Source organism: Venturia canescens, chromosome 8 (genome assembly GCF_019457755.1).
Source record: "Venturia canescens isolate UGA chromosome 8, ASM1945775v1, whole genome shotgun sequence".
In the NCBI taxonomy this organism is placed as follows: Eukaryota; Metazoa; Arthropoda; class Insecta; order Hymenoptera; family Ichneumonidae; genus Venturia; species Venturia canescens.
The window spans coordinates 21,643,884-21,666,511 of record NC_057428.1 but is presented as its reverse complement, the minus strand read 5'-3'; the positions used below and the strand labels follow the sequence as shown (position 1 = coordinate 21,666,511).

The 22,628-nt window shown below is 38.8% G+C and overlaps 3 protein-coding genes across 10 annotated transcripts; 2 read left to right on the top strand and 1 right to left on the bottom strand.

Annotated features, from left to right (window-relative positions):
• The first annotated feature begins 76 nt into the window (after positions 1 to 76).
• Positions 77 to 1,708, top strand: Xpac (DNA repair protein complementing XP-A cells homolog Xpac). The gene is made up of 5 exons (XM_043426873.1): positions 77 to 494; positions 564 to 669; positions 735 to 859; positions 956 to 1,238; positions 1,439 to 1,708. The coding sequence occupies exons 1-5, from the start codon at positions 340 to 342 to the stop codon at positions 1,598 to 1,600; spliced, it is 831 nt and encodes a 276-aa protein (XP_043282808.1). The 5' UTR covers positions 77 to 339; the 3' UTR covers positions 1,601 to 1,708.
• Positions 1,709 to 22,564, bottom strand: Hmgcr (HMG coenzyme A reductase). Of its 2 annotated transcripts, none has more exons than XM_043426868.1 (9): positions 22,373 to 22,564; positions 9,102 to 9,368; positions 8,901 to 9,012; positions 7,889 to 7,976; positions 7,453 to 7,750; positions 7,159 to 7,310; positions 4,765 to 5,335; positions 2,989 to 4,229; positions 1,709 to 2,795 (listed from the first exon to the last, which is right to left on the bottom strand). In XM_043426868.1, exons 2-9 carry the CDS (start codon positions 9,282 to 9,284, stop codon positions 2,675 to 2,677), a joined length of 2,766 nt encoding a protein of 921 aa, XP_043282803.1. In that variant the 5' UTR covers positions 9,285 to 9,368; positions 22,373 to 22,564; the 3' UTR covers positions 1,709 to 2,674. The 2 variants fall into 2 exon arrangements, with proteins under 2 accessions (XP_043282803.1, XP_043282804.1); XM_043426869.1 differs by lacking the exon at positions 22,373 to 22,564 and adding an exon at positions 15,540 to 15,764.
• Positions 12,507 to 18,034, top strand: LOC122415065 (uncharacterized). 7 transcript variants are annotated; one of them, XR_006261854.1, is made up of 5 exons: positions 12,507 to 12,758; positions 13,334 to 13,501; positions 14,264 to 14,443; positions 15,756 to 15,965; positions 16,677 to 18,034. XR_006261854.1 is itself a non-coding variant. In XM_043426875.1 (4 exons), the coding sequence occupies exons 1-4, from the start codon at positions 14,826 to 14,828 to the stop codon at positions 16,493 to 16,495; spliced, it is 342 nt and encodes a 113-aa protein (XP_043282810.1). In that variant the 5' UTR covers positions 14,457 to 14,825; the 3' UTR covers positions 16,496 to 16,633. The 7 variants fall into 7 exon arrangements, 1 of the variants encoding a protein (XP_043282810.1); XR_006261855.1 differs by lacking the exon at positions 13,334 to 13,501 and having other exon boundaries at positions 12,507 to 12,672; XR_006261852.1 differs by lacking the exon at positions 13,334 to 13,501.
• Positions 22,565 to 22,628: the final 64 nt, after the last annotated feature.

Below are 22,628 nucleotides of genomic sequence, written 5' to 3'. Positions count from 1 at the left end.
AATTCAAAGAATCAAGATTTCGAAAACTTATCAAGCAATTCCAATAGGTGACTCTGTTTCGTTAGTTAGTGGCGCCATCTTTTTTTAATATATATATTCGAATGTTGTTTTTGTCGAATAAAATTGGTTAAATTTACAACGTTCTGTATTCTATTAGTTTATAAAGATTTAATTTGTTCAGCACTTGAAGTCATTCAGTTATACTGAGGATTATCGGGAAAAGTGAATCTGTTTTCAACCACATATATTCATATCATTATTCATCGGTAAACAAGGTTTTTTTGGTTAAGTTGTCGCTAGTTCGAATGTTCGAAATATTTTCAAGGAAATTCGAAAATCATGTCGACGGGTGAGGAAAAATTGTCAATTGCCGAAACTGTTGAGAACGAGAGATCTCAATCGCCTCAATGGTTTCAAGAAAGAGCCGAGCGCAATCGACAACGTGCATTATTATTGAAAAAATCAAAGCTCGTTGCTCATCCTTATGCCAGAGAGTAAGTTTCAGCATTTATCTTGCTTTTCTGTGACTTTCGCTAAGTTCTTCATAAATTTCCTTGATAAAGAGATGATACGACACAAGCAAGAGTCCTCAAAGTTCAAGGAAAGAAAGTTGTTGACAGTGGTGGTGGCTTCCTCATTGAAGATGACCTTGATTTAGAGGAGGAACTGGTAAGAATACCAAATGAAAATTTCTCTGTCATTGTCATTATACCCATAGAATATTTTATTTCCAGCTGAAAATTGTGGAAGAACCTGCTCCAATTATACTAGGTTTACCCATTTGTGAAGAATGCCAGAAAGAGTTCAAAGACTCTTGGTTGTTACAGAAATTTGATTATTCTGTATGCGATTCGTGCAAGTATGTTCAAAACGGTTGAAATTAATTAGGCCAACATAGCTACTAAGAACTGTGGCAGAGGCTTGAAACAAGCTGTTTTACATCTGTTTGAATTAGATCTAACGACAAAGATGGCAAACATTCTCTGATAACAAAGAGCGAAGCAAAGGACGAATATCTCCTGAAAGATTGCGACTTTGACAAAAGAGAGCCAGCCCTCAAGTATATTGTTCGCAAGAATCCGCACAACATGAGATGGGGAGAAATGAAATTGTATTTGCAGTTACAAATTGAGAAACGAGCCTTGGAAGTGTGGGGCTCGGAGGAGACGTTATTGGAAGAGAAAGAGAAACGTGATGTCAAGAGACAGGAAACTAAAATTAAAAGATACAATAAAAAAGTAATCATTTTCTATAGGTCTACAAGGAAAATGGAAGTCTAATTATTTAAAAAATTCAAGTCTTTAAGAGCATTCAAAGAAATCTTGGAACGATAGAGATCTACATTTTAAAACAATGGCAAAAATGAGAAGAGGAAGAAATTGGTAATATTGAATTTGCTTGTTCTTATTTTTTTCATGAAAACTTTTGATTCCTCCAGGTAAAGCAATTACGTATGGAAGTTCGAAGTTCGATGTATGACAAAACGACCAAAGCATCGCACACTCATGTGTTCGGAGGTGATACATACAACAAGGACGACGATACTTACACCCACACTTGCACCGATTGTGGTTACGAAGAGACTTATGAAAAAATGTGAACGATTGATATATTGAGATGATGTATGTGCAGAAAAGAATGTTTTGTTGAAACAACCATAAAAAGTATTACCCCAGGCATAATATATGAAGACATAAAAATACTCAAATTTTCAGTTTTGTAATTATTATACCTTTAATTAAATAATTATTGTCACATTTAAGTTTTATTGCACATTGTCAACACTTTGGTTTTTAAATAAAGGGGCAATGTAAAGAAAAAATGTGCACGTTTTTTTGTTCTATCCACACATTCCCATGTTCGACTTTCGAATCTTTTCCATATTTTGGATGTCAAACGATCTTTCGGCTGTTTTTTTTATGTTTTCAATTTTTTTTAATATCAAAATAATCGATAACAACATAAGTTATCGGATATACTAGGCAATTACGATTACACAAGTCCTACATGGAAATCCATTTACCATTTGTATATTCTTACGATATACTAATTATATTAATATAATTCTGCGTATTCTAGAACGAAAACAAAAAATCATGTGCTAAACTCCTCTCGCGTATTCGATATACATTTTGTACAATTATTAAAACATTATGTTACCGGCGCAACAAAAATCCTAAAGCGATATCGTCATTGGTCATCGACGAATTGTATCATTTTGAATGATTTATCGAAATCTATTTTCCTCTCATTTTGCTTTCACTTTAATGGTTTTTATGACCGGTTTCAATGTGCGAGCCTTGTTCAAGATTTCATTCCAACGATATAGGCTTCTAATATACATAGAAATAAATAGAATTGCGATTCGAGTTTGAAACTTGTTTATCGATCGTCGTTGTAAAGTACTCGAAAAATACTATGTATCTATTGTTTCGATGTAGTGTGAAGGAAAAATCATTTGGAGGTGAAAATTTCGTAGATACGTGAAGGAAAATTTATCGGACGATATGTAGAAGCGAGCTACGTTTTTGGCTGTACAGACATTTGGAAATATCAGATAAAATTCTTGAGACCTATTTTTCTCGTTTCTGCGTCCTCTTTCTCCTTCTTTGTGAAAGTTCGTCGCACCGTTACTCGATAAATTAAACATGAATTGAGAAATTGTACTTTATATCTAAGATTGGTTCGCTGTGCCCGCGCAAAGTGCTTGCATTTCTGGTAATAAATTTGGCACGCTCAAATGTAATCCTTCGGTTCGACTCAAGCTCACTGCGTTACTGACTGTTGTTGTTGATCTGCAATCAAAGAATACCGTGAATACATGAATAATTTGCAGTTCAGTGCATTCCACTTTTGTTCAATCGGATGAATTGTTTCAACACGACAAAAGCAAAGAGTTTCCCTATTTTTTTGAACTGCAGCGTATTTCTACAATTGACGACGATTGATTTGGAAGAAAGGAGAATTTTATTAACAGTTTTGCCTTACCTGTTATGTCTTAAATGACTTTTGACTAGATGGCCGGAAGTGAGAGCGGCCATTAGAGATAATTCTCCGGCCAAAACGGTAGCACAAACGATTCTGGCCAATTTGCTAGCATTTTCGCCGGGTTCTTCGACATGTGCGCCTCTAACACCGAGCATAGCGAGACAAGCCCCTTGTGCAGGTAATCCGGTGCCACCGCCAACAGTGCCAATTTCGATACTGGGCATAGTACAAGAGACGTACAGATCCGTGCCATCGTTGCCCCAGGGTTCCATCAGAGTCATGCAATTGCTGCTGCCAACATTTTGTGCCGGATCTTGTCCAGTAGCGATAAAAATAGCGGTGACAACATTGGCGGCATGAGCGTTAAATCCACCGACGCTGCCGGCGACCGCGGAGCCAATCAAGTTCTTACTTATATTGACGTCGACGAGCGCGTGGACCGTTGTTTTGAGAACACTCGTGACAATTTCAGCGGGAACGACAGCTTCGCAGACGACGCTTTTGCCACGACCTTCGATCCAATTGACAGCTGCTGGTTTTTTGTCTGTACAGAAATTACCGCTCAACGACAAAATTTCCATGTCGGCGAAGTAAGCTTGTACCGCTTGCAGCGATTTTTCCGTTCCCTTAGAGAGCATATTCATTCCCATCGCATCACCGGTCTTCGCGACGAACCTTATGAACAAATGTCTACCCGCTATTCTAACGTGTATTTTGGTTAATCTTGCGAATCTACTCGTAGCGTCAAAGTTCCTTTTCATCTCGTCGAAGTTTCTCGTGTCCTGCATCCAAGTCATTGCTTCACTGGCTCGTACGATGTTTGGGAATCTCACGACCGGTCCTCGCGTCATACCATCGGCCACTACACGACTCGTTACTCCGCAACTCATAAGTGCACGACTTCCGCGGTTCGTCGATGCCACCAAGCAGCCCTCGGTCGTTGCCATCGGTATGTGATACAATTGTCCATCTATCAATAACGGCCCGGCAATACCCACTGGTACCGGTACGTAACCGATCACGTTCTCGCAACACGAGCCCAATACTTTTGTATAATCGTAATTCTGATAAGGTAAATCGTACAGCTCATCCGTGAAGTGAGCTACTTCACCTATCATTAATCGCCTTATACCAACCCCGCGTTCCATGTCACCCACTGCTTTCTCCAATTGGTAGGACGGAATGTATTTTCGTTTTACCAATTCGATCACTTCGTCATCCGTCAGACCTCCAGCTCCGAGCTGTAAAAAAAATTTATTGTATACCCAAAAACATTTTTTATTTTTTAAATGATAAAAAAAAGTGAGGAATATTTTTTTAAAAATCCACATACGGTAAAATAGCACATTCTGCTGTTTTTCCATACTGAAAACTATTTTCAGACCAAAGGAAACTGTTCTTTTATGCGTCGAATTGTTATCTACTAATTTCCCTGGGATTAAGCTCAGTGTAGTTTATGATACGAATTTTGTGGAAAATAAATATTCCATTGAAATTTCCATTATTGAAATTCTACTGACATTTGATGAAAAATCGAGGGAAAAAGGCGGCAAGATAAATTGCCCAGTCTATGAGAACGACTCGTGGAGCTACATGCAACGGAAATATCTATTTTCGACTGAAAATCATTGAATGATTCTCCTACGAATCGTAGAATCTTTCCAAGTTTGAATGGCCTCGTTAGCCAGCTGGTTATTCTCACCGGATCGATAAATATTCGCATCTCTCGTTTACTGTTTCCGCAATAAAAAGGAAATACGTGTATGTTGAGCTCACCTCGGAACGGTAAATTGAGAGGCATTCGTCCACGCTTCGAGGCGGTGCTTTCTCGAGTTCTCTCGAATCGGCAAACGTCTCGTCGAGAGACAAAGCCTTCCCGTCGGTTTGTACTTCTTTATCGTGAAGTTCGACGGGGCTTTCGTTGCCAACTTCGATCCAGTTACCACCCATGCCGGAGAGTGGAAAAACAGGTTGATTCAAAGAAGGCAAAGGACCACCGAATCTCTGTCTGAGGGATGCGTCCAACGTAGGGTGCATGCTATCGCTCGTGCAACTTTCCTCTCTGGATTTGTCCAACTTTGCGGTGTCCTCCTCGCTGTCCTTGAATCGTAATTGTTTCGCTATTTCACCTTTGTCCTCGAAATAAACGAATTTCACTGCCAGAGCTAGTAACAATATCAATATAACGATATTGTCCGCACTGACCGAGAGCCAATTCATCAAATGCTCCGTGAAGGCATCGGGTGTCTCCGATTTGTTGTGATTCGTTATTATTATGTGGGAATCTATCGGTAGAGGTGCACTCTCGACTTTGTCGTCAACATCACCGTGCTTGAAGGGCCAGCGGCTGAAACGAAACAAAGTCACCCTTCGTTAGAAGAAATTCGAGATTTTTTCTGAATTAAAAAAAAAAGTCCACCTTCCGGTCTGGGCTTTCGATTGCTCCGGAGATTTCGAGGCAAAATTCCATCACCGCAATAATCAAAGAACAAAGAATGAATGAACGGAAGGAAAATAAAAATGTCTACGAGCGTACGATGCTTCGAGTTCTTATTCACAATGTCTCCTTAATGTTCGAGTAAGTGAGCCGCGAGAGCCTTCGTTCACGAAACTGAGATGTTAGACAACCTGACAAGGAAACTTTGCGAGCATGAAAATTCGTCTTTCCCCCTTATCTCCACCACCGATACTCCAGTCCAGTTTATTTTTGGGCTCTCTTCTTAAACACGAAGCCTCCCTACATCTACATCCTTTGTCCATAGTTTATTATTCACACCACGCTCATGCAATATTTAACGCAAATGGAAAGCACAATCGTGAGCCGCTTTTCGTATCTTTGAATTAAATATCAGACTTGCCATTTGTCAAATAATAATATATTCATTGCTCATCGGGCTTATCGAAGGTGACACGTAATTATTACATTCTTATCAAGTTCACCTTGTTCAAAAATTCATTCGCTTTCACAAGCTTCCATGTATACGGGCTGTGAAAAGATTAAAGGAAAACTCCTTTCAATTATATTTTTAAGGCTATGCCGATAGCGTTCTCATTTGATTGTGTAGGATTTCGTTCTTACCAGTAAAATCTTTGGAAAAAGAAACAAAGCATTCGACCGATATTTCCAAGTGGTTCGAGCAACAAAACATAGTTACTTCGGTGTTTTAAAAAGAATTTTTTCTGTGTCGAACTAAAAAAAGGAGTAACGAAAGTCCTCTCGAAATTGTATGTTAAAATTAGGCAATAATCGTACACTTTTTTCTTCGAACGACAATGGTAGAAAAAAAAAAGTAGAAATGGTAAAGTTCTGCGTCGTTCACGAAATTTGCTTCAATGTCGTCCCATTGTGCGAGCAAAGTATAAATAAATCCATGATAATGGATTACAACCGAGGTGAACCTGACCCGTTCGAGATGAGTGACAATGGGGAATCGTCTCGACAATATGCTTCAAACGACGTGGGAAAAGTAAACACTTCGGGTCAGATTGCAGATGACACGAAACCAAATCATTCAAGAGCATCGCTCTTTTTCCGCGAATCTTCCAGGTTTTCGTTCGAAGCGAAAAAAAATTTATCGTCTCTCTGAATCTTCATTATTCTCCGAGATCCTAAAAATCTTAATAAAAATAAGATTTGAAAATATTATGAAAAAATATTCAATTAAGAAATCCGAATGGTGTCAACAGGACAAATGAATAACAACGTTTTAAAAGAGCCTGTCTCAATAAACACTAACCCTAATTTTATAATCATTCAACATTTCTCGTTCACACACTCAAGGGGGTCAATTAAATATGCGAGAGGCTAGTTGGCATAGAAAAGTAAAAGGCGCTGTAAAAGAAAAAAATCTCGCTATACCGAAGAGACCATTTGTAGTCTCGGCCTTGATTGTCTATCTTTCTCTCTCGCGAGTCTACCCAACACCAGTGCTTGGTAGACGATCGCATTTTTGAGTAATTCATGTCAGATTGAGGCGCACGAATAAAAATGTTTTTACGAATGATCTTTTATAAATTTATACGTTTTAAAAGAAATGGGATTATAATGAAGCATTGAATCGATGGATTTTTTTAACTGCAGGGATCACTGCAGTATCATTAAGGTGAGAAGAGAGTTCGTAATTCTCGAATCACTGTTAGAATAATGTTAAGATGCAAGAATATTAAAACCTGTGAGCGTGAACGACAAATAGGCCAGCGATCATAATGAGCTTCACTCTTTCGACAACCGGATTTGGTTTCTGGTCTTCCTCGTTCAACGAGTGCATCATCAATATTTTATCAGCAGTGAGGTTCCCCATGCCGGAGTTTCCACGCGTGAGCTGAAAATTAACAAATAAACGATTACGAAAATTCGAAGCGTATCTCGCTGAGCCCCGTATACATTGAGAATTGGCACACCGCCAAATCCATTATTCAATTTTATGGTTGTAAATATCCGGAAATGAATTTGTTGAGCCTTACCTCAAGGATGAGCGAGAGACAGGCTGGATAGAAGGTCATGAAGACGAAATAATTGACAACTACGCTGAGGCAGGCGTAACTGCAGAGTACCTCGAGTCTTTTGACGCCGGATAAGAAGCCGATGCCGATCAGAAGAGTCTCGACGAGGGTGTCGAGGGTTATCGTTGGCCCAAGAAGGGACATTCCTCTTGCTATGTTCGAGCGCACTTCTTCTTGGCTTCTTGAGCTCAGGGCCAACTGAGCCAATACCCCGGCTTTGTTGAGATCGATCAGAAGCAATAAGAAAAATATCGCGTCCCTGAAACCATAATTCATTTTTAATCACGTTTGCCTCGTAAACGAATACAAAGGTAAATTAAATTGAAACAGTAGCCTCCTTTTGATTATTCAATGTTATACGAGTTCTTCATTCGAGTTATGACCAGATATTGCTCACTTGAGATCCGAAAATTCACTCCTCGCAAAGTTGAGAACGCTCGACGTGAAGACAACGCTGGAGAAAACGGTGAAAAGACCGGTGATACCTGCGAATAAAACAATCAATGTTAAACAAACAAAGAAAACTATTTTTCCGATGAAATACTCTGCTCTATTTTTACTACGGAGCAACGAAGATTTTCTCTTTTTTTTTCAGTCATCAAAGCGGTTCCTCTTTACACGAGGTTGGAAGAAAAAATTGGGTGATTGTTCATTGTAGGACAAAATTCGACGAATCACGCAAGGCAGTGCGCCTCCGGTGTACGAAACGCTATCACTTTCCATGAAACTTTCACTGACTCCGCTGGCTGATCGTGCTTTCACACGATCCTCCTTGGTGAAGATCCGGTTTTATGAATGGTAACGCTCAAATCTTTCGTCATCGTTTTTTCCACATGTGAATGTACTCGAAGGTTGTGTCTCCGAGCTCAGATATTGGCACGTCAAAATATTCCTCAGAACCCATTGTCCGGTTATTCAACAGTGACTTTGAAAAACAAATTACTCTTTTTCGAGGTCAAAATACTCATGCAAGAAAAAACTATCAAGTCTTCCTAGAGTCAATCAAAATTGGTGCAAAAAAAGTAGTCGTCGCTCTCAACTCTTGGCCTTTCAACGAATAAGCGTTACTGCATTTTTTACACTCTGCATTACGTTTTTAATATTCGTCGTTCTCCAATTTACCAAGCAAAATAAAAATCTTTGTTTCAACAGCAGCTTTCGACATCTCGTGCTCAATATTTTCGCCCGCGATTCCGGCTCGGCATTCCCCACCGTCTTCCAGGCCCCCAATAAAATAAGAAAAATGAGAAAACCGGAGGATAGCCTCGTATAAGCGAAGCAGTACCGCAGTTGCTCAACGCTCGTATATTTCGTGCTCTGCCCTTCACCTTAAGCGCACGTCGAAGTTCCTCTTCCCGTGTTACCCAACGATTCGTATGTGGATTATGCCGTGGGATCACATTACTCACCAAGGATATATTTCGATCCGAGTTTTCGAAGATTCCGGATGTGGTGGTAGCAGAACAAGAGTGCCAGACATCTTATCGAGGTCATGACTATCACGTCCACGGCATTTTGATCCTGGTGCAATAAAACAGTTTGACGATCAGTTAAAAATCGATTCGAAAGAAGAGTTCGGAGAGGCTGTACAGCGAAATTTTTGTACTCACGTCGGAGATGCATCGTCCGTGTCTGCAGTGAGCACCGGACCCCGGAAGTTTGCCATCCCTCGAGAGCGGACTCCCGTTTTCCAGGTTGAGCATACAGGCGGTCAAGGTGAACGTGGTGACGATCACCTCGAGGGGATGACCGGCGCAGAATCGTCCATGGATTTCGAATATTTTGCTCAACATATTTGACGACTATGATCGAGCTGTGGAAATTTGCTTAGACAAGAGTTGCGGTGGAACGTTGCTGCGCCAGAGGTAGTCTACAATCTGCAACGAGAAAAACGAATAATGCTTAGAGTACTCCAAATATTTTTCAAGCAATGATGAGACATGCGTGTCGATGGGACGTGAAAAAGTCGTATCTTCGGTGACAATCGGCGAGAAGCATCGCGTCAATGGGGGAAAAACGTGAACGAAAAATGCGTCGAACTCGGCGGTTCGTGTCGAACCAGATTTACCGAAGCTTGAAAGGTCTTTTGTGCGCTCCCTTCTCGCGTTTGTCATCCTCATGAATACGACTCATCTTCCCGGAAGTCATTCGGCCTACGATGCATTCTCACTCCTCTTTTTGACTCCAAACGTCGCATACCCGCGATTATCCTAACAAGCAATGAAAAGTGTAGCCGAACCGATCCGGTCCGGCCCGATCTCCACATTTTTCTTCGAAACGTTTTTAATTACAAGTGAAAAACTTGTAATTGCATGCGGGATTATAAATTATTTGCTTAGAATTGGATTCAAAATAACGACGCCGAAGTTCGCGACGTTGGAGTCCAACGAAACGAGGGAAAAAACATTTTTTCTTTTTTTTTTTACAAAGTATCGGTGGAAAAACTGCGAATTGCAATTCAGCCGAAATTATTGGAGGGTTTTTTCACGTAATTTCGTTGGACTCCAACGTTGCAGAGCGTTATTTAATCATTCCTCAATATTTATTTCTAACCGAGGATAAAAAACAAGCAAAAAAATTGAACCCTCGAAATGATTGAAAGCTCCTTAGTGTCGCGAAAAAGAAGACCAGCGAGTACGAATAAAAGTCTGCGAAGGTCATCGACTTTCCAAGATACTACGATGATCCCCCTCCTCCCTCCCTCCCTAAACTCAATGAGCGAAGCGCGTTTGGAGCCGAGTATTTCGAGCACGTGGTCTCCTCGATCAACCAAGATCATTGCTTTCCATTTTAGATGCACTTGAGCCGAGATGCAACATCGACGTCCACGTTCCTTAAGGTATTCCTTTCGCAGGGCCGTATTTTTTGGTGTCGCAAACTTCAAAGAAGGCAAAGAAGCAGAAAAGCTTCTGCTTCTTCTGCCATTTTTCCAACTTCTATCGTTGATATCTCTTTTAAACATTCGATAACTCTTCATTTTTATCGTTGCTACTATGGGATTCCTTACATTTTTTTTCTATCCGTGAGACAGTTTGTATCAGGAATTTAGAGTTTTTCAGTGTACGAATTATTGAATATTGAAGGAAGGTGATGACGGATTCTCCATAAGCTCCCGTAGAAATTTTACGATTTTTAACATTTTCATTCTTCATTAAATGATCGATAATTAATTAACTCGCTTATATTATTCTTGTTAGCATCATCATTGTACATACAACACCACAAAATCATATTACGAACGGTATTTTTTCTAGAGTATCCTACACTCGGTTCAATTGAGTAACGATGCCAATGCGAAACGAATTTTTTCTCAAAGGATCAATTATCAATGAGAAATCCAATGAAAGAAAAAAAGCATGGCAGCGAGCATGGTTGTCAAATGGAAGCTCGGCGAAGGAATGCCTCATCCGTCCATATATTTGAAGAAAACTTGATGATCCTCTAATTTAATTGTTTTTATTTAATTTGCCATCCCTTTTCCATCCAACTATTTTATTGAGTAGTTCGACGTGAGATCCCGCGCTGCTGTGTACACAAAGAAAAATATCCATTCTCGACTAGTTCGACTGATAAATTCATTACTCCAAATGTTTCCTATTCAACGCGTTTTCTTTTCTCAAATCAATGTTTACCCAGCTTACTTCTTTGTTCATCCATTTCAGTACTTGTGTAATTCATCCAATCATCTGCCCATTTGGTAAAAAAATGAGTGTACGGACAAACGAGTGAAAGTGACGCGTGGATAAATTAGAATGCGTATGGGCATGAAAGAATGGCCGTATCTATCCGTACAAGATAAAGGCATATAAAGGGGGATTGATTAATTTCATTTCTTTATTCGTTCGTTTAATTGTTTAATTTTATCCATTAATTTCATCCATCTATATTGTTTACCAAATCATTATATAGCAGGGCCTCTCTTATTTTATTGGGGGATCGGTTTTTTTCACAATCGTTCATACAATACTAATTAATTATTGTTTTCATAGTAAATTTGAACAATTGTCTCTTCCCGAGCTTCCGATTGAAAACCATGCGCGCCAAGCTTGTGTGTAATGTTGAAAATGAATTTGTGCAGTACATCGTATAGATACAATGCAATGCATGCACTTGTACGTGTATTTGTGCTTTTCTTTATAAAAGCTTCTTGTATCGTATTGTGTAAAATGTTTTAAGTTTATAACCCGAGCTAGCATAAAAACAAATGATAATCTCTTAATAATTGCCGAATCATTCTAGAAACCTTTGTTGCTCTGTGACGTTTGCTGAAAAATGTTTCTGAATAAGTGAAGGATTAGGGCTAAAAGTGTACACGAATGAATTCCACAAGAACCTTAATTCATTCACTGTACTTGGCTACGTTAGAAAATGATCTCATTTTTTTTTTATTTCCAAAATTCTGAATTCCTAGAGGAAACGTAATTCATTCACTGTATATGATACAATGGATCTCAGATTTTTTCATAGTAAAAAATTTTTCAAAATTTATTTATTGACAATGCAAATATAGAAAATCATTGAAAACAACGGTCACGAGCTTTTAATACTTGGCGTGCCTTTTTTACTTTTTGAATAGTATACACTCCACGGGAGTGAAATTAGACCACCTCAAACCGCGTGCTTATCAATTCTGCTTTCCCTCCCTAGGTGTGTAATATACTATTCTGGCGATATGGAAAATCGAATTCGGAATTAAATGCTTAAAACATGTTAGTGAACGTTTCGAATATATTCAAGTATCGGCTTCCATGATTTATTGTATTTTAAATTTGTCCGTACACGCGATAACTCTCTCATAAAATGTAAAGAAATGCGTAGATAGTGGTTGATTTATCGCCATTTTATTCGCATATATTTTGTGCTGTTAGTCCGTTTAATAATACATTGTTCTTCGTCAATCTCCTCCGCAATACATTGTATTTTTGAAAATTTCATGAAAATTTACAGGATTGACGATGGGCGGAGCATAAATATTCGAAAGTTCTGACGCGCGCTTCAGTTTTGTTGACAACACGAATACTCGTGCATTGCATTTTTTATAATATGTTTATATATCTTTATCAATGAGGAAATAAATTCACGGGGACTGCTCTCCCACTCATCGGTTAATATTTCTACGATCCACTTCTCCGCGCTCCCCCTCATCCGTAGAAACTCGAGGAAAAAGTCCAAGCTTTTGAGGTTACGTGAAATTCATTCACCCTTCGTTGTATTTGTCCATAAATAAGTAAACATCGCGAGCCAACGAGACACCGTCGAACTTCAAGGTTTGGAATTTCATAATTTCACATTAATTTGGACCGCTGGTTCGAAACTATTTCGTAAACGAATCGAAGCGATATAGCGCGTCACTGGATGAGCATTCCTCCTACTTGCCGGTGCTATGAATTCTGTTTCGTCTTCAATAAAGTAGTCGAAATCTCTCAAAGGATATTGATTGCAATTGGAATTTTTGTGAGTTCGATCGCGATTCTCGATCTCGAAACATTTCCGTTATTATCGTTTTTCCTTCTCACTGTTCTCGTCTACCAACGAAAAAGTATGTTTATCTTCGAAACTCGAACTTGAACGAGAAAAAGTGAGTGTCTCTAGGTTATACACTGGTGTATGCAGGAAGTAATGTTGGCATTAGAAAGTTTTGCCGAGTTCTTTGAAACCATTGACTCGCTCATTTCTTCTTGACGGCACTTCATTTTTAACGTAACTTAGGAATTTCCAAACATTTTTTTCCAGTTGTAAAAAAAAGCCGCGCTGCAGCGTTCGACAGGCGAGACTGCGGGGTGAAGATCGAACCGTTCGAAGAAAATTTTGTAATCTTGAAAAATTACTTTTTTTCTCGTAGCGAACAAAGGAGTATCAGGGTTTCAATTAATGGCGGAACGTTTCCAACTTATAACGCGTTGGAAGGTGTCAGAGTCGTAAGAAATAAAGATAAACAATTGCCCGACGAGAATACAAATTTCATGGTGGGATACGAGCGATGTAATATGCAACGCGTGTTTTCATCTCGGTAAAATCGCAATTGTGCTTTTTTCTTGCATAAATATAAAACAATTATAATCGTATCACGCCTGACTCCCGAACAACACCATTGAATGCGAATGAAAGTAATTTTTAAAAACTGTGCAATCGCGACTTTTTAAACGATCGCAGACACACAACGATACAAATTTATTTCTCTTGCCCATTGAATGTTTTCTTCACGGAAAATAATAATTTTCCTGAAACTGAGTATCGACCTAGGTCAATCATAAATATGAATAAATCTCGTCCTTTGGAAAGTTGGACGCTTCACTGTGCGTCGACAAACGAACAAAATGAGCGATCAGCGAAGCGGGTGAGACTCGAGGTTTACATGCACCCCACCCTAAAATTTTTCACGCCGTGGTTTCAGACCCGTGCCTACCTGCGTTGATTTAGACGTAATATTCACCCCACCTCGAACTCTCGGACCACTCAGATACGATACAATTGACCCGTGTTAATAGTTTGGCGCTGAATGTAAATGGTACGACAAAATTAAGTTTGCACCTAAAAAAACGGCTAAAAGACGCGCTCGCATTGATGCGCGGCGCGGTCAAGCAGTATTAAAATCTGGACAATTATATTCTTGTTCGGGCTCTCCACCTTTCTCTTTCGAGATTGGGTAGAGAGTTGTATAATTTACTTTCATCACCTAACATTCTTGACCACACTCGCATACATGTCATACCATATCTATACGAGTCACCGGTTTGGCAAAGTAAAGGGCGTAACAGGTCTGAACTTTCAGCACCCGTGTTGCCCCGCGCAAAGCCTTTTCGTTTGCGAGCGAATGATTTATGCACGTGACATCTCGATGGACTCGATGTAGTTGTACATGGAGTGGGGGGAGATCGCCTTGTGGACGCATCGGCGAACACGAAAACACGACCGGAATATTACGGCATAAGAAAGCTCAAACTGCTCAAAGGTAATTGGTTGAAAAGGAGCAAGCTCTACCAACTGCTTTTCAATCAACGGAACTATTGTTCAATTAAATTTAATGATGGATTTCCTAACCACCAAGTCACGCCGTCCGTGGCGCTGGGCTCGAAAGTGTCATGGCCGCTCATTCACGGTTTTTGAGGTTAACACAACACTTTTGACACACTCGTTCAACCACATACTTGATTAATTTCGTGCCACAACAGTTATTACTAAACTACCGGGAGAAGTAGCGAAATTGCTTCATCGCGACGTAACTTTCGACCTGTGTGCCGAGAATTACGTAAAAACTGAATAACGCCTAAATTTCGAGGCTCCCAAACGGCCCACCGCGGTCGAACTACGTCTCGTATTTTCGTTTTAGTTCAATGACCACTCGGTATCATTTTTATAATTTTACTATTTGCGTTGCCGCGTGCCCTTGGGGATTATACATACTAAAAAGTTTCATAAAAAGCGTCAAGCCGGGTACTCAACAAGTGGTTCTAACAGTTTCCCTTCATTTTCCGAATGCTGATGCAACAGTTGGACATTTTTGACCCGTTTTCTGTTGCGAAATAAATCGGGATTTTATTTTATTCTGCGATATTTTCTTCGTTCTTTTAATTAAACGAGTGTTGTGTATTGCGAGGCATAATGGTTCGACTATCCTAGTTATTGTTTTTACTTTTCAAAATATTTACAATTGTCTTGACTCGACGAGGATCGCATGAGCGCCTTCGCAGCTACGTTCACAACAGCAGCCTACATATTTACGATGTTTTTGGCGTGAGAAAGATTCGACGAATCGGTATCATGAGGTTGCAAGAAAATTGAGAAAGTTTCGTTACACGAAAGATTCTGTTTATTTATTCCCAAAAATAAGATCAAGTTCGAAGTAGCCTGCCTCGCATCCCGAAAGTTTTGACACGAGGCATTTGCCTCGTGTGCGTCGATGTACATTCGGAGCAGAGGACTTTCGACAAGTATGAGTTAAAATAAAAGGTGAAAACTATTTCAACGAAGAAGAAAAATTCGAGAACTTATCAAATTATTTTTTTTTTCACAAAATTAGTGCACTCTCAATATTGATGCGGACGTACCTCTCGTGTAATCCGTGTCAAATAAAAATATCAATTCCATCAGTGTTTGCTGCCGGGAAATGTGCACTTTTTACGAATAATTGACGAATTATTGCTACCATCCACTTGGGGAGAAAGCAACGATTTTATTATTTCGATGTTTCGTTTTGAATTGTCAACGTTTTTGTAGCGAGAGTAACTTCCTTTATCGTGTCGTTTTAACCGTTCTTATTTCAGGGAACTCCACCGAATGTTGGAAAATTCAAAAAATCTACGAATATTACGGGACGGCCCGGAAAAGTGCGGAGAATTTAAAAAAAACGGCCACCGTACCGCTCGACTGTGCGCTCTGACGGGTCTGACTACGCGCGGATCACCGAGTGAACAAGTTATCGTCGAGGAACAACATTGGCGTACTGTGTGTTCTCCGGAGCTCTCATACTATGGGTACAAAACTCACCGCTCTCCTCTCTTTACGTCCCCCGTATTATTGCCTCGGCATCCTCCCCCCAAAAAAAGATCGTGACTCCGAGCACGTGGGCTTTTTTAACTTCGTCATTTTCGTATATCGAATTTAATGATGCACATTAGAACTCGTATCCTTGGCTCGAAACGTAAATTCTTTTTTTCATCTTTGAATTTAATATTTTTCAAATCGTCAATCATTTTTTATCCTCGTTTCAGTTGCAAATCCTAAATTTTTATCGTTCCTTCATGAAGTATAATTTATTTTTTAGCGGACGATTATTCTCTTCGTTTCACAACCGCATGATAATTTTTCATGCATTTATAAGTACGAAAATTTTTTAAAATAACGTATCTAAAATTAATGAAAAACTCAGAAAATTCGTACGTCGACGCAATCACGAACCGCCAAATTATTAAGTATTATGGGAAAATAATGTTTTTTAGGAATTCGTTTGCCGATCGATAAGTCAATTATGCGAGGACCAAAGTTCGCGATACGTTATTTATAAGCTCATATTTTATGATGTCAAGTAAATTCATAATGGAGCTGTAAAACGTTGACAAATATTCCGTATAATGAACTTCGAAGAGATAAATTTTCGATGAATAAAAGCGATGCTACATGAATATCGCACCTCTGAAATGCATTTAATTTTATTTTTTTTAAATAATACTCGATTTTATTCACAGATTTGAATCGTTCGAGTCGGTCAAGTTTTTCGGCTCAGTTTTGAAGTGAAAAATGGAGTGGACGAGGGGAATCCTGGCGATTGAATAACTGATGGAGCGATAGAATATTCGCGCTGTTAAGATGTAAACTTTTGAAAATAGGCACGGTCGCTCTTGGTGCCGAGTTCTTTCGATATTTTTCGTAACGCTCGTGCCGCTGTGAGGGATCGCGCGAAGAAACAGTGAGAAAACAAATTTGCTTCGAAAGTATTTCTGCAGAGGAGAAATCTCTCTCGTTGTCGTTTCGCTCGCTTGTGTCCGTGAATTTGATCACACGTATCCTCAACGCAAGACGTTCAAAGATCTGCCGGGGCGAGTTTTTCGAAGGCATGACCACGTACGCAAGCGATTCGGCGTTAGATAATTTGCGCAAGGAATCGCGCGGCGATAACCGGTTTTTATTATTTCATCAATTTCTAATTGGGACAAAAAGAGATGAAACATTTCTCTGGAATTTCTGATTCAATTTTTCTCAATGGGGAGTCCTCTATGGACGGAAACGAATTTGATTTATTCACGTGATTTATGGCACTTTGAAAATTGCTCGGTTTCCCTGCTCTATCAATAATTTTCTTAAAATTGTTCTGATTTATATGTTTCCAGGGTTCGATCACACGTGAAATTTGTCCTGCAGGAGGTGCGCCAGAAGTCGTTCGGATTTGCCCGTTGCTGAAATAGATTCGTGTATTTATTTCGTACGTCGACTCGGGATTTTACACTCTAGCCGAATGTACGTACGGATAGACGCAGATCAAAGAGGTGTTTTACGTCAAAATACGAACTTTGCGTCTGACCCCGAGTCTATTGAGAGCGAAGTTAGTGATTTTTCGCTTAGTGCGGTGCGAGTCAAAAATAAACGAAATTTACAAGCTTCGAATGTAACTCGAATCGATAGGGCTGCGAATGAAAACGTGCGAGCATCCGGGGAAAATGTTCAAAATAAATTATTCGGGATTTTTATCATTTCGAGCAGATGCCAAGTGGCTGAAGTCTCGGAATGCGAAGTCAACGTACGGGAAAAAAATCTCTACGAATCGCAACACAATTCGTGCGTAAGTGCGTTTGTGCGAAGCTCCGCTCGCGGTTTCTCCTAACGAAACGCGCTCGGAATAATCATAAAGAACACCATTAACACCAGCTCCTCATTCTCCGTCATATCAACACGATGGAAAACCCACTGGATACTCGGAATGATAAATTATTTAATGACTCAGCAAGCTAACTTGCTCGATCGTCAAAATCTAGTCAAAATTTTCATTTTTTAAATTTGTTTGTTTTTTTCTTCATTTTTCAATAAAAAAAAAATATCGACAGTGACACATTGATCGTTGGAAATAATCATCAAGCACACAAATTGTTTTAATTGAACTTCCTTCTCGATGATTTTATCTGAGTTTTCGTAAGATCGTTTGTAAATCGGACACTCGCCGGATCGTTACGGGCTGTAATTACTCCGTCAGATCCAGGGTCATCGCGAGAGAACCCTTACCATCACTGGATCAAAGTTGGTGCGATATATCGAGTTGAATATATCGAGTTCGATGACTGATCGACGATCCCTCTGGTTATTTCGCGTTTTGTCGATTCTCTCAATATGTAAAATAACCCAATTGTAGAGCGGTTGATATTTCGAAATTTTAAAAGTTGTAATATCAGATTGGAGAAAAATAAGTAATTCGAAATTCTCATCTTCGATCGACTATTTAGTAGATTACGTGTTTAATCGAATTTTTTGAATTCGTATTTACTAGAAATATATATTTCAATAGTTTTCATTTCGAATGCAATTTTAACAGACCGTACGAATGATGACGCTGAAGTTTGCAACGTTGGAGTCCAACAAAATGATGTAAAAAAACCCTCCAATTATTCCAGTAAATCTACAATTTCTTTCCCTGCCGAATTTTTAATTCGTAGTTTTTCCACTTGCACCGATACTTCGTGAAATAAAAAATGAGTGAATTACAAATGTTATTTTCGTTCATTTCGTTGGACTCGAACGTTGCAAACTTCAGCGTCGTGTGCGAATGTCAAAAGTTCATATTTTCGAATTCAAAATGGAGATAAGTTGTTTTATAGATAGACCAGAATATAGAGTAGCAAAAAATCGAAAGTGAATTTTTCGAGCCTAAAAAACTTAGACATGCGAAATAGCGATGGTTCGTAAAAGCGAAAGTCAAAATGGCGATGTTTGAAATTGGAGTTCACCAGTTTAAGTGAGTGAGAAGCGTGTATTTTGAGCTCCGCTGCGTTTCTTCATTTTGATCGATCGACTTTCTAACGTTTCGTCATTTTGACCATTCGACTCTTTGATATTTCAGTATTTCAACCCCAGTAACATTTAGTCTTTCGTTATTCTCTGATTTTATACTCTAGCGTCTGGATTCCCAGTTCTGTCCTCCATACATATCTGGGCGTCCTCATGTCTATTCCCATCGCCACTTTGCAGTATCTATTTCGATTGTAATAATTTATGAATCAAAAGAGTGGTAGGCGAATTTTCAGAAAAACGACATTTTAGTCGTCTTTCTAGGGGCGATTATTACATTCTATTTTCAATGCAAACGTGCTTCTAACCTTGAAGTTTCTACTTTATTTATTTTCGACATTCAAAGCTTTAGTCGAATTGATCTGTCTTCATATTATCATTCGAAGTTTATAAAATATTTAGCTGTTCGAAATTTAGTCATTCTACTATTTTATTCCCATCCCTCTAAACTCAGTATTTGAGCGACAAAAAAGTGGCGAACACGATGACAAAATAAAAGAAATTTCGATTCATGCAAACTCCAACAACGTTGCATTTAACGAGCCTCATTTAACACCGATCACAGAAATGATTATGGTACGACGACGTCGTCTTGGCTATTTATTTTCCTGTAATTATTGCCTCTAGCTGCAGCCGACCAAGGCCAAACCTAATGCATTCATATTATGAAATTAGAAATATATGTGTCACGATCTCGCGTTCTTTATGCTAGGGAGGCCAATATTATAGTTTCGCTCGTATTAATAATCGGAAATATTAAATTTAATCTTATGCAACCGAAATTTTATATTTATTCTGTGAATATTACTTCGAAATTTATTCGAAGATTCGCGATACAAAAAATTCTCGAATTTTCGTTCCAATTTCGTGACAGTTGATATTTTTGACGGTTTCTTATAATTGTTGGAAACTACTTAAATAGCCATTAGCAGATGGAGTTTGGGAAATGATGAATAAAACAAAAATTTTGATGCGTCGTAAAATTTAACCCTAGAACGCATGACTGGGGTGTGAGCGCACCCCACGCGAACTTCAAACTACGCTCCCGTCCTAACAAGCGACATTATCGACTGATTATCGACGGATTTTTTTATATATAAATTCAATTGAAATTATTTTTATCGTACATCATTCTTTTCGTTATAAAAAAACGAAGAAAATGGTGTAGGATAAAGTCAGTTTAGCATCGTAGGACCGGATTTATAAGCAGAAAAAGAGTGGGGTGCGTTCAAACCCCGGTCATGAGGTTGAGGGTATGAAAAAAGGCACATGAGGTGTAGGGTTAATTTTGAAATTCAAACGAACTGCCCTCAGGGCGTTCAATTATTATTGATTCATTTTCACGAGCAAAATTTGTCAAATAGCGTTACGAGGAAGCAAAAATAAAGAAATTTTTTGAACCTCGTTATTGAGAACGTTGAGGATGTCGGGCCAATAATTCGCCGGTCAATTCGCACGTCCGTTTCGCGAATAGCCAGGATCAACTAACGCAACGACCATGACCTCTTTACGTCCATAAAACTTAAACTTATGAGTTATGTGATAGTCGTGTGTCAAGCATACACCAAATAAATATTATTAGGTGTTGAAATATAAACGAATTACAGATTAGGGTCTCGGCGTTCTTCCAGGAGTGACCTTCGGCTCGATTAGTTCGCTGACAGTGTATAAGGGCGGGAGGGAGAGCGAGATGCTTCGACCCTGCATCGAAACTAGGCCGCACGGTCAAATGTCTTTGAACTCGTGATTATGTATCCTTTTGCGGAGGAAGCTAACGTCATTATGCGACAATTTTACTTTTCATGCTATGCCGCATACTCCCATGTTATTTTTTAAAGTAATATTCGAAAGTTTTAAGGAAAATCATGCGTTGCTTGTGATCCAAAAAAGCAAATGAACTTTTTTGCTCTTTTCATGATCAAAGAAACGATTAAAATTTATTTTCGCCATTATTAAAATTATGTCTAACTTATTTGTTGAGATTGATCACTTTTTAATATTATGATAGCAGTTTGAATACTTTCGTAGTTGAATCGTCAAGCGAAATGTGACAACAGCCATTTTCTATTTCATCAATACATCGTTGATCCCTAAAAACATAATATTTTCTTATTTTCGTTTGGCTCTCTAAAGTTGGCAGGATCCTATTTCATTAAATCCAAATCATCGTACAGAAAGCGTGTCTGCCATAAGAGCCTGTGTATAAGGCTTCAAAAAATGTGACGCTGTATATTTCTAGCATATTTCCAAATTTCAACTCTTAAAGTTGGAATTTTCAATTTTCGTTCGATTCGCGCGAACTTCCTTAATCAACTGCTCAAATGCACGAATTTGAAATAGCCCACCTCCAAAGATACCTCGAAATTCGAACGCATAGTCACTTCCTTTGAGCGAGATACTAGAAAATAATTTACAAATTTCGTTTCCCCGATATTCGATATTTTTGATGAGATAATTATTCAAAAGTGCTGGGATCGTCTCGACCGCGTATAATCTTCGAGTTACTGCAGTAAAGTTGCCCGGTAAGGGTTCACTTACACAGTAACTTTGTTACGATTTTTTTGAAGAATAATCCGTTTGGTTAGTTGATTTCGATTGGATATCTATTTTTAGAATAGTGTGACGTATTGAGAAAAAATTTTCATTGAAATTTGCATCTCTTGAAAATTCTTGTGTAATCGTAATTTTTCTCAAGCCACAGGGATGTATTTTTCCGCCTTCAATGCATTACGTTTTGCGAAGTTGCATCACTCCTTTTCTGAGTATACTCGTAAAAGAAGAATATAAAACGTCACAGGTCTATGGACCGAGTAGAAGAACCGCAAAGATACACTTGCACCGAATTGTTGTTTAATTAACATTGTGAGACAATAAAAAAAGACACAAAGTCTTTTTTAATATAAAAAAAAAGAACAAAAGTCCAATATTTATACGTTAGAATAAGTAGCAATTGTTGTTATTGCAATAATTCGTAAGGAATTACGAGTTGGGGGAATGATTGCCGTACGAAGGCGTTACAGACGAAAAATGGCACTAGAGTTAAATCAGTGAAACGGGACATTATGTAAAATAAAAAAAATTGTATCCAGAGCCGATGTATAAATGGTTGAGCTCGGTTTTTCGTCAAAATCAAAATTTTAACAATCATTCCTTTGTCTTGAATATTCTCATTCATTTTTTGTATTTTAACACATGATTTTTATAAGCTGCGTTTGTTTTATTAGAGGCGACAAAAAACGAGGAAACAGCCAATCAATTAAAATAAAAAAAGCTCGTCGATGGAACCATCACGCAGCTGACATCCTTGAGGCGCAAGGTAGTCCAGCAGCTTACGAAATTTCTAACCTCTAAAAAACCGTTTGCATAATAAATGGAATCGATGACTTACGTTATGTTCCACCAACGTCAAGGATTAGATTCATTATCACAGATTTTTTCAGACGACCGGTACAAAGTGTTCCAAGTATTATGACCGAAATTTTCACACGTCTGTCACACACTTTAAGTTTTCAACTTTCACATGATCTCTCACGGTCACGGTAGTCATACTCCACGGCTATGTATGTGTAAGTACGACCTGACACCCACTAACACAGGAAACATCGATGGAAGAGAACAAAAAAATGCCGACGAACTCGTTGCGG

Excerpts from the sequence above, each read along its gene's own strand:
- Xpac (XM_043426873.1), top strand. The coding sequence starts at position 340 with ATGTCGACGGGTGAGGAAAAATTGTCAATTGCCGAAACTGTTGAGAAC. Across the intron at positions 670-734 it reads TTGATTTAGAGGAGGAACTG|CTGAAAATTGTGGAAGAACC; the intron begins GTAAGAATACCA and ends TTTTATTTCCAG. Across the intron at positions 860-955 it reads TCTGTATGCGATTCGTGCAA|ATCTAACGACAAAGATGGCA; the intron begins GTATGTTCAAAA and ends TGTTTGAATTAG.
- LOC122415065 (XM_043426875.1), top strand. Across the intron at positions 15,966-16,255 it reads CCGGAGCTCTCATACTATGG|CGGACGATTATTCTCTTCGT; the intron begins GTACAAAACTCA and ends TTTATTTTTTAG. Across the intron at positions 16,312-16,430 it reads AATTTTTCATGCATTTATAA|GAATTCGTTTGCCGATCGAT; the intron begins GTACGAAAATTT and ends AATGTTTTTTAG.
- Hmgcr (XM_043426868.1), bottom strand. The coding sequence starts at position 9,284 with ATGTTGAGCAAAATATTCGAAATCCATGGACGATTCTGCGCCGGTCAT. Across the intron at positions 7,751-7,888 it reads AGTGAATTTTCGGATCTCAA|GGACGCGATATTTTTCTTAT; the intron begins GTGAGCAATATC and ends TTATGGTTTCAG. Across the intron at positions 7,311-7,452 it reads GTCTCTCGCTCATCCTTGAG|CTCACGCGTGGAAACTCCGG; the intron begins GTAAGGCTCAAC and ends GTTAATTTTCAG.